Source organism: Podarcis cretensis (genome assembly GCF_951804945.1).
Source record: "Podarcis cretensis genome assembly, chromosome: 6".
NCBI lineage: Eukaryota > Metazoa > Chordata > Lepidosauria > Squamata > Lacertidae > Podarcis > Podarcis cretensis.
Genome location: NC_137175.1, coordinates 95,838,235 through 95,851,533, shown reverse-complemented (window position 1 = coordinate 95,851,533; position 13,299 = coordinate 95,838,235). Strand labels below are relative to the sequence as shown.

The following is a 13,299-nucleotide window of genomic DNA, read 5'->3' as shown; positions in this document are numbered from 1 at the left end:
AGATGGGCGCACAACCCCAGAGTCTGTCAAGACTGGCCCGTACGGGCAGGGGTACCTTTACCTTTACCTTTAGATCATAAATAATTGACCACCACTAAATTAGATGCAATTAGGATGATAAGTGAGATTGAGGGAAAACCTTAAACCTTTGGGAGAACTATTAGATTATATTCTAAATGAATGGGACATAAGAATGTAAACAAGATGATAAATTGCGGGCAAGAATTGACAAAGATGCAAGTGGGAGCGGAAGACGTGAGGGAGTCCAAAGAAGTTAAGAAATTATGTTATGATATATGTTATATTGTTTATTATATTTGCATTTATGTTTAAAAATCTTAATAAAAATTGATTTAAAAAAAAACAAAAACAAAGACAGAGGGCACATAGCAGCACTTGTAGGAGAGACGATGAGAATGGCGAATGAGGAAGTGGGAGAGATGGGGGGTGGAGATTCACTCGGGACAATGCCATTATCCAAGAGGCCGGGTTCTATAGCCTCTCTCTGTAAATACTGAATAAAAAGTGGACAGTAAGAAACATTCCCTTGTCTTTATATGTTCCTGGGCAAGCAGCCGAAAGTCGATGGCAGCCGCTTGACACCTTGCTCAGAAAATTGATATCATTCCTCATAGACTTTTCTCTTAAGTCCTCCTTTGTATCATTACTACTTCATTCACAAATTCCTTGACTTGATGTCCTAAACAAAATAGACTTGAAAGACTCCACGTTAGGTCTTGAAGGACAGTGTAAAGGGGGGTAGGGAATACCCATCAATGCAAATTCCAAAATAATTGTTTATGGAATCCCATTTTGGGACATATTCAGTTTGTCATGCATAATGAATCTTCTTATCTCCATGTACCTTATCTCCAGTTGTAAAGATCATTAGGAGAGGTGCTTCTTGAGGTTCCACAGCCAGGAACAGCGCATTGTGTAGTAACAGTGGGACACATATAGTCCTTTCCTTTTGGTGCCAACTTAAAATGGTTTTCCCTGGCATTTACATGATGTAAATTCTGGAACTGCCCACATTTTAAAAGGTTTTTCATATCTCCTCTCAGTCTCCTCCTCAGTGTGTAATATGAGACCTTCCTGTTGCGTTTGTAAAGTCTTTGCGACTTGCTTGAAGGAGTCTGAAGTGATCGGATGTGTTTTCTTATAGGCTTGTACGGTCAGAAATAAACATGATGTAAAAGGACTTTTCATGGGACGCGGGTGGCGCTGTGGGTAAAAGCCTCAGCGCCTAGGGCTTGCCGATCGGAAGGTCGGCGGTTCGAATCCCCGCGGCGGGGTGCGCTCCTGCTGCTCGGTCCCAGCGCCTGCCAACCTAGCAGTTCGAAAGCACCCCCGGGTGCAAGTAGATAAATAGGGACCGCTTACCAGCGGGAAGGTAAATGGCGTTTCCGTGTGCTGCGCTGGCTCGCCAGATGCAGCTTTGTCACGCTGGCCACGTGACCCGGAAGTGTCTCCGGACAGCGCTGGCCCCCGGCCTCTTGAGTGAGATGGGCGCACCAACCCCAGAGTCTGTCAAGACTGGCCCGTACGGGCAGGGGTACCTTTACCTTTTTAAAAGGACTTTTCAGGCTAAACATACCCAGCTCCCTCAACCGTTCCTCATAAGGCTTGGTTTCCAGACCCTTAATCATCTTGGTTGCCCTCCTCTGTACACTTGGATAAACTCAGGATTAAATTGATAAAAAGCAACCAGTGCCTTCCATCAGGATTTCTTGTTGGTTACGAAGTCTTAAAAACTTTAGCAATGTTATTAACTCAGGTCACATGGCCATTCTTTTCTTCGAGTAAAAAAAAGCCTTTGTGCCTTTGATGTGAATATACCCGTTTAAGTGTTCACACCAGCAGCAACCACCCTCAAGCTTCCCTCCATGGGTGGGAAAGCAATTAATCACCTCCCCCCACCCCATGTTGCTGTTGCAATCTGTTTAACAGCCCCCTGCCTGGTTTTCCTAAAATTCCTTCCCACAAGAGTCTGGAGGGTTGTCATGCACTTCTGCCTCCTTCTCTGCCTTCTCCTCAGTTGGTAACACACGAGACTCTTAATCTCAGAGTTGTGGGTCTGAGCCCCACGCTGAGCAAAAGATTCCTGCCTGCACTGTAGGAGGCTGGACTAGATGACCCTCGTGGTCCCTTCCGACTCTACAATTCTATGATTCCCCTGTAATTTTAGCACTGTATAGCAGCAATAGGCTACATTGCAAAGTAGAGCTTAGACAGGTATGAAAGCTCTTAATCCACTTATAACTAAGATTGATTATAATATGTCTAAAGCAATCACTAATATTCTGATCATAGCATAAGAGCACATAATCAATTATATGTTGAAGAAGAATATATCAGGGTAAACTTTAGGTGAACTAAGAAAAGGAATGTTGTGCATGGTACATCTTTGGTATGTGCAAGGGGGATTAAAAGGATAGCTATAGGATTAAAAAGGTGAAGCTTGAGTGTTTCAAGAAAGGCAAAAAGGGAGGGCAATAGTGATTCCCAGAATCTCCCAGAATGCCACACAGAAAAGAGCCAATGTTTTACTATACTGGTATAGAAAGAGAACATCCTTTCAGAGACTACACATTCTTTTGGAAAGGTCTACCTGAACAAGAACGTCAAATGCCTGGAGTAGGCTTTGCTATCAAAAACGAACTTGTGAAGCTTTTGTCGGAAGTACCTACTGGCATTAATTAGCAACTTTCAACACTTCGAATAAAACTCGCCAAAAACTAACTGGCTACTATTCTAAGCCCTCATCCACCAACACTGGATGCTGATGAAGAATTAAAAGAAATTTTTTACTCTCAGCTGGATACCATCTTAACAGAGATGCCTAAGAAAGATAAAATCATCCTCCTGGGTGATTTTAATGCAAGAGTTGGGTGAGATTTTGATCTGTGGCCTGGAACTATTGGGAAAGAAGGAATTGGCAACAGCAACCAGAACGGAATCTTACTTTTAACACTTAAGACCGTATTCATGGAAGACGCCTCTCAAAAGTAGGTGATGATACAAAAAGATATCTAGGTACAGTGGTGCCTCTGGTTACGAACTTAATTTGTTCTGGAGGTCCGTTCTGAACTTGAAACCGTTCTTAACCTGAGGTACCACTTTTACTAATGGGGCCTCCTGCTGCTGCTGCACCGCTGCCGTGCGATTTCTGTTCTCATCCTGGGGCAAAGTTCTTAACCCGAGGTACTACTTCCGGGTTAGCAGAGTCTGTAACCCGAAGTGTTTGTAACCTGAGGTACCACTGTATTCCATGCCTACAGCAAGGAGAACTTGCACTTGCATCATTGTTCCAGGTGAGTGTCCCTGATGCAACCCTCTTGAGCTTGGAGATAATTAAAGAACCTTTTATTGAGGGTGAAAGAGGAGAGTGCAAAATATGGTCTGAACCTCAACATCAAAAAAACGAAGATCATGGCCACTGGTCCCATCACCTCCTGGCAAATAGAAGGGGAAGAAATGGAGGCAGTGAGAGATTTTACTTTCTTGGGCTCCATGATCACTGCAGATGGTGACAGCAGCCACGAAATTAAAAGACGCCTGCTTCTTGGGAGAAGGGCAATGACAGGCCTAGACAGCATCTTGAGAAGTAGAGACATCACCTTGCCAACAAAGGTCCGTATAGTTAAAGCTATGGTTTTCCCAGTAGTGATGTATGGAAGTGAGAGCTGGACCATAAAGAAGGCTGATCGCCGAAGAATTGATGCTTTTGAATTATGGTGCTGGAGGAGACTCTTGAGAGTCCCATGGACTGCAAGAAGATCAAACCTCTCCATTCTGAAGGAAATCAGCCCTGAGTGCTCACTGGAAGGACAGATTGTGAAGCTGAGGCTCCAGTACTTTGGCCACCTCATGAGAAGAGAAGACTCCCTGGAGAAGACCCTGATGTTGGGAAAGATGGAGGGCACAAGGAGAAGGGGGCGACAGAGGACGAGATGGTTGGATAGTGTTTTCGAGGTTACCAGCATGAGTCTGACCAAGCTGCGGGGGGCAGTGGAGGACAGGAGTGCCTGGCGTTCTCTGGTCCATGGGGTCACGAAGAGTCGGACACGACTAAATGACTAAACAACAACAGGCGTATGGTGCTTGGATTTGTATGCACAGTGCAACATAAATAAGCAGCCTCTTTCCTCCTGCCTCTAGGAACTATGCCCATCGTAATCTGTTGAAGAGGGAGGCATCATGTGCGCACATTTCTGGCACGTCTTCCCTGTTACAAGTGTGTTAACAGTGGCTACCCATCCTGTTTGCACATGTCTGCAGAGCTTGTTGCAACAATTAATTAATATTTATTGCAGTAATTAAGACCTACCTTTGGCAATGTATGTGATGTAGCAATAAATGATGTTCAAAGATGTTTGTCACAGTGCCAATGATACAGTACATTTTGTGGAGGATTTGGTGCTAATTGCTGAGGCCACTGGATTCCTGACTGTTGTGAAAGACAACCTTCAATACCCAGAGGTAGAGGAAGATGAGGAAAGAACAGCAAAGAAAACTAAAATTGAGATTTACACTCTTATATAAAACTGCACAAAAAACAAGTGCTAAACTTGGTGCTATTTAATAATAATAATAATAATAATAATAATAATAATAATTTATTTTTACCCCGCCCATATTAAAAACAACACAGCTTCAGACATTAAAAACTTCCCTAAAGAAGGCTGCCTTCAGTTGTCTTTTAAAAGTAAAATAGTTGTTTATTGCCTTGATAGGTTTATTTTACCTATCACTCTGTATAAAGAAAAGTATAATTCAAATGCTTTTCACCAACTAAATTTTTTTAATTTTAGGAGGGGAAAAACACCTTTTCCCTTACAGGGTATGTGGGGGTGGTGAAGCTCCAGCCTGTGGAATAATCTTTTTTTTTTTTTTTTTTGAATAATTTTTATTAAGAATTTCAGCACAACAATTTATCAAAGACATATCATCCTAATTTCCCCTCCCCCCTCCCCAGGAAAAACCCACCCTCCCACCCGCCCCCGCCTGGACTTCCCTCAGCTCCTCGCTCTGGTTTTTCAGCACATGTTATTCTCTGCATATTATAAAATTGTAAAGATCCTTAACTTATCTGTCTATATGTTACCAATAATAAATTTGTGTTTGTTTATTCAAAACCTGCCAAGGAGTCCAGTTCATTTTGTTGTTTCTTTAAGTACTTTGTAAAAGGTTCCCATTCTTCTTTAAAGTCACAGTTGTCCTTATCATGCAGTTTGTGCGGCAATTCCGCCAGTTCCACATAGTCTATCAATTTCCCTTGCCAGGTTTTTTCCTACAGTCCCTAACAAAAATGCTTCAGGCTTTTTTACAAATGTTAATTGGAACATTTTCTTCAATTCATTGTATATCATTTCCCAAATTTTTAAAATTTCGCTACAATCCCACCACATATGATAAAAAGTCCCTTCTTTTTTCCTACATTTCCAACATATATTTGAGCCAGTTTTGTACATTCTTGCTATCTGTACTGGTGTTATATACCATCTATACATCATTTTCATATACAGTGGTATCTTGGGTTAAGTACTTAATTCGTTCCGGAGGACCGTTCTTAACTTGAAACTGTTCTTAACCTGAAGCACCACTTTAGCTAATGGGGCCTCCTTCTGCTGCCACGCCGTCGGAGCACGATTTCTGTTCTCATCCTGAAGCAAAGTTCTTAACCTGAGGTACTATTTCTGGGTTAGCGGAGTCTGTAACCTGAAGCGTATGTAACCTGAAGTGTATGTAACCCGAGGTACCACTGTAGCTTTCTTTCAGTAAAGAACAGTCTGTAAATTTTAAATCAATTTTCCACAATCTTTTCCAATCTTCAAACATTATGTTATGGCCTATATCTTGTGTCCATTTAATCATGACTGATTTCACCTCCTCATCTTTTGTTTCCCATTCTAGCAGAATACTATATGTGCCTTTCAGCAACTTTACTTTCCCTTCCACAACTTCCTTCTGAAATCTAGATGTCATATAACTGAATCCTTTCTTGTTATCTTCTCTGTATATCTTGTGTAGTTGCCAATAATGTAACCAACTCTGAAAATGATCTCTTAATTTCCATTTTCCTTCTTGATCCTTTAACAAGTCAGCATACGTAAGCCACTTTCCTTTCTTTCCAAGTGGTTAGAGCAGTAAAGCTTCGTGTGGTGAAAGCCACCAAGGAGTCTTCTGTTCTAATACATCTTTATATCACTCCCATACTCTCATTAGTGATTTCTTAATTATGTGATTATAAAAACTTTTATGTACATTCCCTTTCCCATGCCATAGATATGTGTGCCAACCAAATCTGTTGTCATGTCCTTCCAGTTCTAATGCTTCTTGCTTTTCCAACTTCATCCAGTCCCTAATCCATACCAAACATGCAGCTTCATAATATAATTTAAAGTCTGGGAGGGCAAAACCGCCTCTATCTTTTCAGCCTGTAGAATAAGCTTTGCCTATTAGGAGTCCAATGGGGCTTGCAAGGCCATTTCTGGATTCAGGAAGGGCCTTGCATGAAAACTCCCTGCTTTATTTTAGCAAGGGATTCCAATGCAAACCCCTTCCTGATTTAGGAGATGGTTGGCATTGGAATCTTACTGAAAGGAAGGGCATTCAAACAACACAGTGCTACCCTTTGAACCTCCAAAATCTGGAAGTTTTCAAACGAAATGAGACAGTTTTCAAACAGCCCAGTATGAACCTGTATGAAACTTTGGTTTGCAAAGCTCATCACTGTGGTTTGTGGTTCTGAAATCACTTTTTGAAAGCAAAGCATCACCTGGTATGAGCTCAATGACAGGTGGTGAGCATTAGGTGTAATGAGCAGTAACCAAGCCCATCTTTTCATCTTAAGCGATCTGTATTTAATCTTGTGATGCCATAACCAGGGATTTAACAACTGGTAAGTACAGTATGCTCCAGGGATGGTGTTTTTGATTTTTCAAAAGGGCATGCTATCAGAGGACTCAGTTAGACTGATAGAGAAAAAGCAATTTATATGTGTTGTATGTGCAATATAACATTTTGCCACCAGATGACGACGTGGAGTCCTGTTTTTCTCTACCTGTTTTAAATTTACAATGCTTTAAACTAAAACGCTTCTTTGATGTGTCTACATCCAGCCAGAGTTTAGTGATCTAGTGTATTTTTATTGTTTACTTGATATTTACTGTTTGATGATTGGGGTCCCACACTTGGAGGAGAAAACTACTTGAGGGTGCAGGGGGCAAGCGGTGCATGGATGGTTGAATCATACAGATGTCCGGCAGATGGCCAGGCTAGAATCCTTCTCCCTAGCACCTCCTTTTTTTAGTATTTGGGTAAAGGGACCCCTGCCCATTAGGTCCAATCGTGGCCAACTCTGGGGTTGCGGTGCTCATCTCACTTTATTGGCCGAGGGAGCTGGCGTACAGCTTACAGGTCATGTGGCCAGCGTGACTAAGCCACTTCTGGTGAACCACAGCAGCGCACAGAAACAGCGTGTACCTTCGCACCGGAGCGGTACCTATTTATCTACTCGCACTTTGACTGCTTTCGAACTGCTAGGTTGGCAGGAAGTATTTGGGTAAAAAAGTTTAAATGATCTGCCCCGATTAACTATGGTTTTAATGCACTCTAGGAAGCGAAGCCTCGGAAATTGGAATAGGTTGTTTTTCCTTTTGGTCAGTAGCGGACAAATAATACAAGTACATCTGGGCAGGGGAATAAGTGAAAGTTTTGAGGGCTAGTAACTTTTGTGGACTTATTTGCAGCACTGATATTAAAATACTTTAAATTTCCAGTTTGCATACTTTTCCTGTTTTGCCTTTCATACTTGCGGACAACATTTATTTATTTATTTATTTATTTTATTTATCATTGAAAATACAGCAATAGAATGTTAGAATGATGTTGGACAGAAAATTAAGTGGTTTTCAGCTGTAATGGTTTAAGAGATATGGAAAATAAGGTTCTGAAATAAGCAAAAACTAATGGTGAGGATTTGCTGAATTTACAATTTGAATTGGAATATAAGAAAGGGAGCTATGAGGAGGTCCGGAAAATAAGTCCAAAGAAAATAGGTAAAGGGAAATTTTATGTGTTTTTAGTTGTTTTTGTATTTTTTCTTTCTTTTTTGTATTTTTGCATTTTTGTTCTTTCTTTTTTGTTGTGTTACAATGTATTATTCTGGAAAATTTCAGTAAATATCTTATTAAAAAAAAAAGAAAATACAGCAATGATTTGTTTTTTCCCTCTTAGGTCATGTTGACGTTGACCATTCAGTCACTCGAAAGATGCAGCTTTTGGTGGAGGCTGAGGTAAACTTATCTGAATTGTAGTTAATATGAGTTGACAAGGAGGAATCCCTAGACAGCCAAAGAAACCTCCCATTTGTGACAGATCTATGCATAGAATGGGCCTGTTAGAAATCCTAAATCCTGTAAATTGGGAGTCACTGAAACTGGGGCTGCTGAAAGATTTCCTCAAATGCAAAAATTATAGATAATGCTCACTTTCCTGTGAGCTCTTATAAACTGGAGACTAAAAGAGTATGTATTGCATACGGTTGGTATTTGACTAGTATAACAAAAACAAAACAAAAAGCTGCTGCAGAACAAGTCAGTTTTCTGGTCAGATTTCTGTCAGATATGTTGAGTGTAAGCAAGATGGGAGGCAGCTGGGCTAACTATGATTTTCTTAGAAAGGCTCTGCAGTTGGCTACTTTGCTTCCTCATTCTTGGGGAGCTGCTGATAGGTGGCTTAAACCAGGAATGGGGAACCAGATGTGGCTGGACTAGGAAGTCCTATCAGCGCTGACCATTGTCCCCACTGGCCGTGACTTTGACTGGGGTCCAAGAACATGTGGTCAGTTGTCAGGAAATGAGACACGTTCATGATTTGTTGTTAGCATGGTGTTAGGAAGTCAGCCTTGCATTTGAAGGTAAAGAGTAACATGCCATTTTAGCAGGCAAATTCCAGGCAATACTTAACAATTACAGTGGTACCTCAGGTTAAGTACTTAATTCGTTCCGGAGGTCTGTTCTTAACCTGAAACTGTTCTTAACCTGCAGCACCACTTTAGCTAATGGGGCCTCCTGCTGCTGCCGCGCGCCAGAGCCTGATTTCTGTTCTTATCCTGAAGCAAAGTTCTTAACCTGAAGCACTATTTCTGGGTTAGCGGAGTGTGTAACCTGAAGCGTATGTAACCTGAAGTGTATGTAACCCGAGGTCCCACTGTATACTTAGGTGTTCTCTTTTCTATTCCTTCCTTCCTTCAAATTTTATCAGCAAATGAAGCCAGCTTTCATGCAGCGAATCGACAGCCACTTTACAGAATTCGTGAATGGCTTGATTGCAAAGTCCGTGCAGCTTGAGTCTTCGCCCCCTGCCTTCCCAGCCGTGTGCTCAGAGAAAGACGGTGGCTTCAAAAGCAAGTAAGTTGGTTCTTGGCTGAGCCTGAAGCAGAGTCTATTTGTTGATTTCTCTGCTGAATATTTGTTCTTTTCACAGAGGATCAAGAGCACCTCCAGAACATGGGAAAGTTTTTGTTGCTAGAAAGTCTGTCTTGGAGTGAATATGTTAATGAGATTGTAAATTTCACTAGTGCCCTTGCTAAAGTTAAAATTGCCTTCATCCAGTGGGTGGCTTATCTTCATATCTTGCTTCTTCCTCCCTTTTATAGCGTGTAGACTGATAGCAGGTATTCCTAATCTTTGTAAGTGCTCCAGTCAATTGGCTATTGCACATCCCAGATTCTAACATGGATATGGCTGTTCTGTTCTGTAGAAACTGATCTACAGACCAGAAGTGTCTATTGCTAAGCAATCCAGCCTCCTCATGGGTGGTCTGGTTCTCCAGTAAAGTTTGCGCCTATCTAGTAGTAAGGGCTTCACAATGAGCAAACAGGTGCCCTAATAGAACCAGGCTGGTCTGTCCATCTAGCCCATAATTATCTACTCTGACTGGCAGTGGATTTCCAATGCTTATTGCACTGGCCTTTCCCATGGCAATTTACCCGATCCTTTTAAAATGGGGGCTGGACCCAGGACCTTCTGGAGGCCATCTGTCCCTGAGTTCCTCTTCCAAGGTGTAGCAAGAGCTTTATATGCAAATGCAAATATGTAACATTAAACTTTGGTACTACTGCTTGAGGAGTCTGGGAGGAAGAGCAGATACTAGTTAGAACTATCCATACTTGGAACTCCAGCTCTAAGCAAAGCAGTCTGCTAGAATTGTTGCTGAAAAGCACTTCAGTTTTGTCTGTTTTCCTTGGGAGCAGAATGCCAGTTTCCCCTCCATTCTTGAAATCCATCACGTTTCAGGGACACAGTCCTGCAGCACAAATGCTCAAGGTCTAGATGAGCATTAAGATGTGCCTTGTTCCAACTCTGGTAGATAAGAACGTTATTGGTTGTTTTACTTGGCTCAGTAAAAAAGGTCCTGTCAGGTTGTTGTTTTGTTCCAGAAGATGCCTACCAAGTTATTTTGTTGATTTGGGCACAAAATATCCAATACAGTCATATGTTGGATCTCAAATGCCTTGGCTCCTGAAAAAATAGGCTCCCAAACAATCGAAACCCGGAAGTGAGTATTCCGGTTTTCGAACATTTTTTGGAAGCTGAACGTCTGGCACGGCTTCCGATTGGGTGCAGGACGCTCCTGCAGTCAATCAGAACCTGTGCCTTGGTTTTCAACTGGTTCCTGGAGTTGAACGAACTCCCAGAACGCATTCTGTTCGAGACCCAAGGTATGACTGTACTGGCAATTGTTTGGGCTTTCCTGATCCAAAACTGTTGTTTCTGCCGGCCGTTCATTTGGGCCTCTTTCTTTCTTTCTTTCTTTCTTTCTTTCTTTCTTTCTTTCTTTCTTTCTTTCTCTTTTTAGTGTATTTTTATTTAGATCTTGTTAATAAAATGTGGAAAACACAAATTCTTGCTACAAAACCAGATTTTGCCATGTTAATCCAGAATGTATTTAAATTTTATTTCCCTCACCACCAATATTTCCGTAAAACTCCAAGCTGCCATTCTTTAAGTCAGGGGCAGCGGATTGACAGCCACTTTACAGAATTTGTAAATGGCTTGATTGCAAAGTCTGTGCAGCTTGAGACTTCGCCCCCTGCCTTCTCAGCCATGTGCTCAGAGAAAGACGGTGGCTTCAAAAGCAAGTATGTTGGTTCTTGGCTGAGTCTGAAGCAGAGTTGATATGTTGATTTGTTGCTGAATATTTGTTCTTTTCACAGGGAATTAAGAGCACCTCCAGAACATGGAAAAGTTTTTGTTGCTAGAAAGTCTGTATTTGAGTGAGTATATTAATTAGATTTTATATTTTACTAGAGCCCTTGCTAAAGTTAAAGTTGCCTTGATCCGGTGGGTGGCTTATCTGCACATCTTGCTTCTCCCTCCCAGTAGATCCCATTCATTTTTATACTGTGTAGACTGAAAGTAGGTATTCCTAACCTTTATAAGTGTTCTAGCCAATTGGCTATTGCACATCCCAAATTCTAACTTGGATGTAGCTGGATTCTGGATTCACAGAGGCTGTTCTGTTCTGTTCTGTTCTGTAGAAACTGGTCTACAGAATAGAATAGGCATCCCAATCTCGGCTCTCCAACTGTTTGGGGACTACAACTCCCATCATCCCTAGCTAAGAGGAGCAGTGGTCAGGGATGATGGGAATTGTAGTCCCCAAACAGTCCTGTGTTCTCCAGGGCTCCTTTGGAGGCCAGGTGGGATTATCAATTTAATAATAAATGAATAATAAGCACTCTAAGCCTGTGAGACCCAAATATTTACATAGCATGGAGTGGGGATTACAAAAGGCTTCAGTTGGTGCAAAATGGCAGAATGTCTGTGTGAAATGACGTCTAGAGCAGCTCTGTGGAGCTCTGGCATCTTTCTACAGGGAAGCAAATTCCCTTCTTAATGCATAAATTTATATCCTATATTATTGATCCTGTTACATACATCATTCCCATTCTCATTGCCGTAGCATTTATAATGCTAAAGGTAAAGGTAAAGGGACCCCTGACCATTAGGTCCAGTCGTGACCGACTCTGGAGTTGCAGGGCTCATCTCGCTTTATTGGCCGAGGGAGCCGGCGTACAGCTTCCAGGTCATGTGGCCAGCATCACTAAGCCGCTTCTGGCGAACCAGAGCAGCACACGGAAACGCCGTTTACCTTCCCACCGGAGCGGTACCTATTTATCTACTTGCACTTTGATGTGCTTTCAACCTGCTAGGTTGGCGGGAACAACCATAGTGCTGGAGTGCAATAGAGCTGAAATGGGTGTTGGGCCTTCCATTGCTGCTGGGAGTCATGGGTGTAGTCCGAATTGGGCAGATTTGCCAGCGGAGGCGAGAATTAGGCCAAAGTGGGGTAGGAGAGGCGGGTTTTTTGTTTGAATGGTTATTTCTTGAATATTTCAAGTTGCTAGGTGTGTGGCAAGTCAGGCAAGGGCTAATATAAGTCCAATATCTCCTATGTGGTTGAAGATAATAGCCTAAAGAGCTGCCCTTATTAGTATCAGGGCGGGCAAATCATAATTCCCACACTTTCTCAACCAATGAATAGTTGAAATATATTATTGGCTGTGACAAGCATTGATATGGCTAGTAAAAATACTAAGAGGTATTTGAAGAATCGGGATATGTGGGGGTCTGGTGATATATATCAGCGAATTCAAGGATAGATCATGTAACGAAGAAACTAATTGGGATAAATGTGAGGGAGTACATGTCTAAGACAAGGTTAATATTAATATCTCTATCTGCAATGTTAGTTCATGTAAAATTGGTTGTTGAGGCTTCTGTGCCATAGTTTATGAAAATAGCTAGGAGGATTAGGCTGACTTTGAATGCCAATTGCATAAAGCATGCCTCATCCTATTATGAAAGGAACTGGGTTTATAGTTGTGAGAACAGGGTGTGTTATGATAAATAGGACTGTTAGCATGGTTGAGTGTAGGAGGAGGTCGTGCATTTTTACTTGGAGTTGCACCAAGATTTTTGGTACCTAAAACCAATGGATTACTACATTCCTCGAAACTAGAAACAGAACTGTTAGAACCCAATACTAAGAATTTATCAAGAATGTATAACTTGCTGTTGAAGTGGAATACAATAGATGAGACAGTGAAGTCAGCTATGGTTAAATGGGCACAGGACATAGGTCATGACATTATGTTTGCTGACTGGGAGCAGTTATGGACCACAGGTATTAAATTCACGGCATGTAATGCCTTACGAGAAAACATTATGAAAATGATTTACAGGTGGTACATGACCCCAGTCAAGCTTGCGAAGATTTATCATTTGC

At 41.7% G+C, this 13,299-nt stretch overlaps 1 protein-coding gene across 4 annotated transcripts in view; it reads left to right on the top strand.

Annotated features, from left to right (window-relative positions):
• The window catches only part of LOC307218702 (sterol O-acyltransferase 1-like), a 39,791-nt gene that overhangs the window by 9,955 nt on the left and 16,537 nt on the right, over window positions 1-13,299 (top strand). For 2 of the 4 annotated variants that reach the window (XM_079981424.1, XM_079981425.1), the window contains exons 3-6: window positions 8,242-8,300; window positions 9,271-9,416; window positions 11,003-11,149; window positions 11,225-11,284. In XM_079981424.1, the coding sequence (XP_079837550.1) occupies window positions 8,242-8,300; window positions 9,271-9,416; window positions 11,003-11,149; window positions 11,225-11,284 (412 nt within the window). Of the gene's footprint in view, window positions 1-8,241; window positions 8,301-9,270; window positions 9,417-9,492; window positions 9,553-11,002; window positions 11,150-11,224; window positions 11,285-13,299 lie in introns of all 4 variants that reach the window. The other 2 variants (XM_079981427.1, XM_079981426.1) reach the window with 2 other exon arrangements.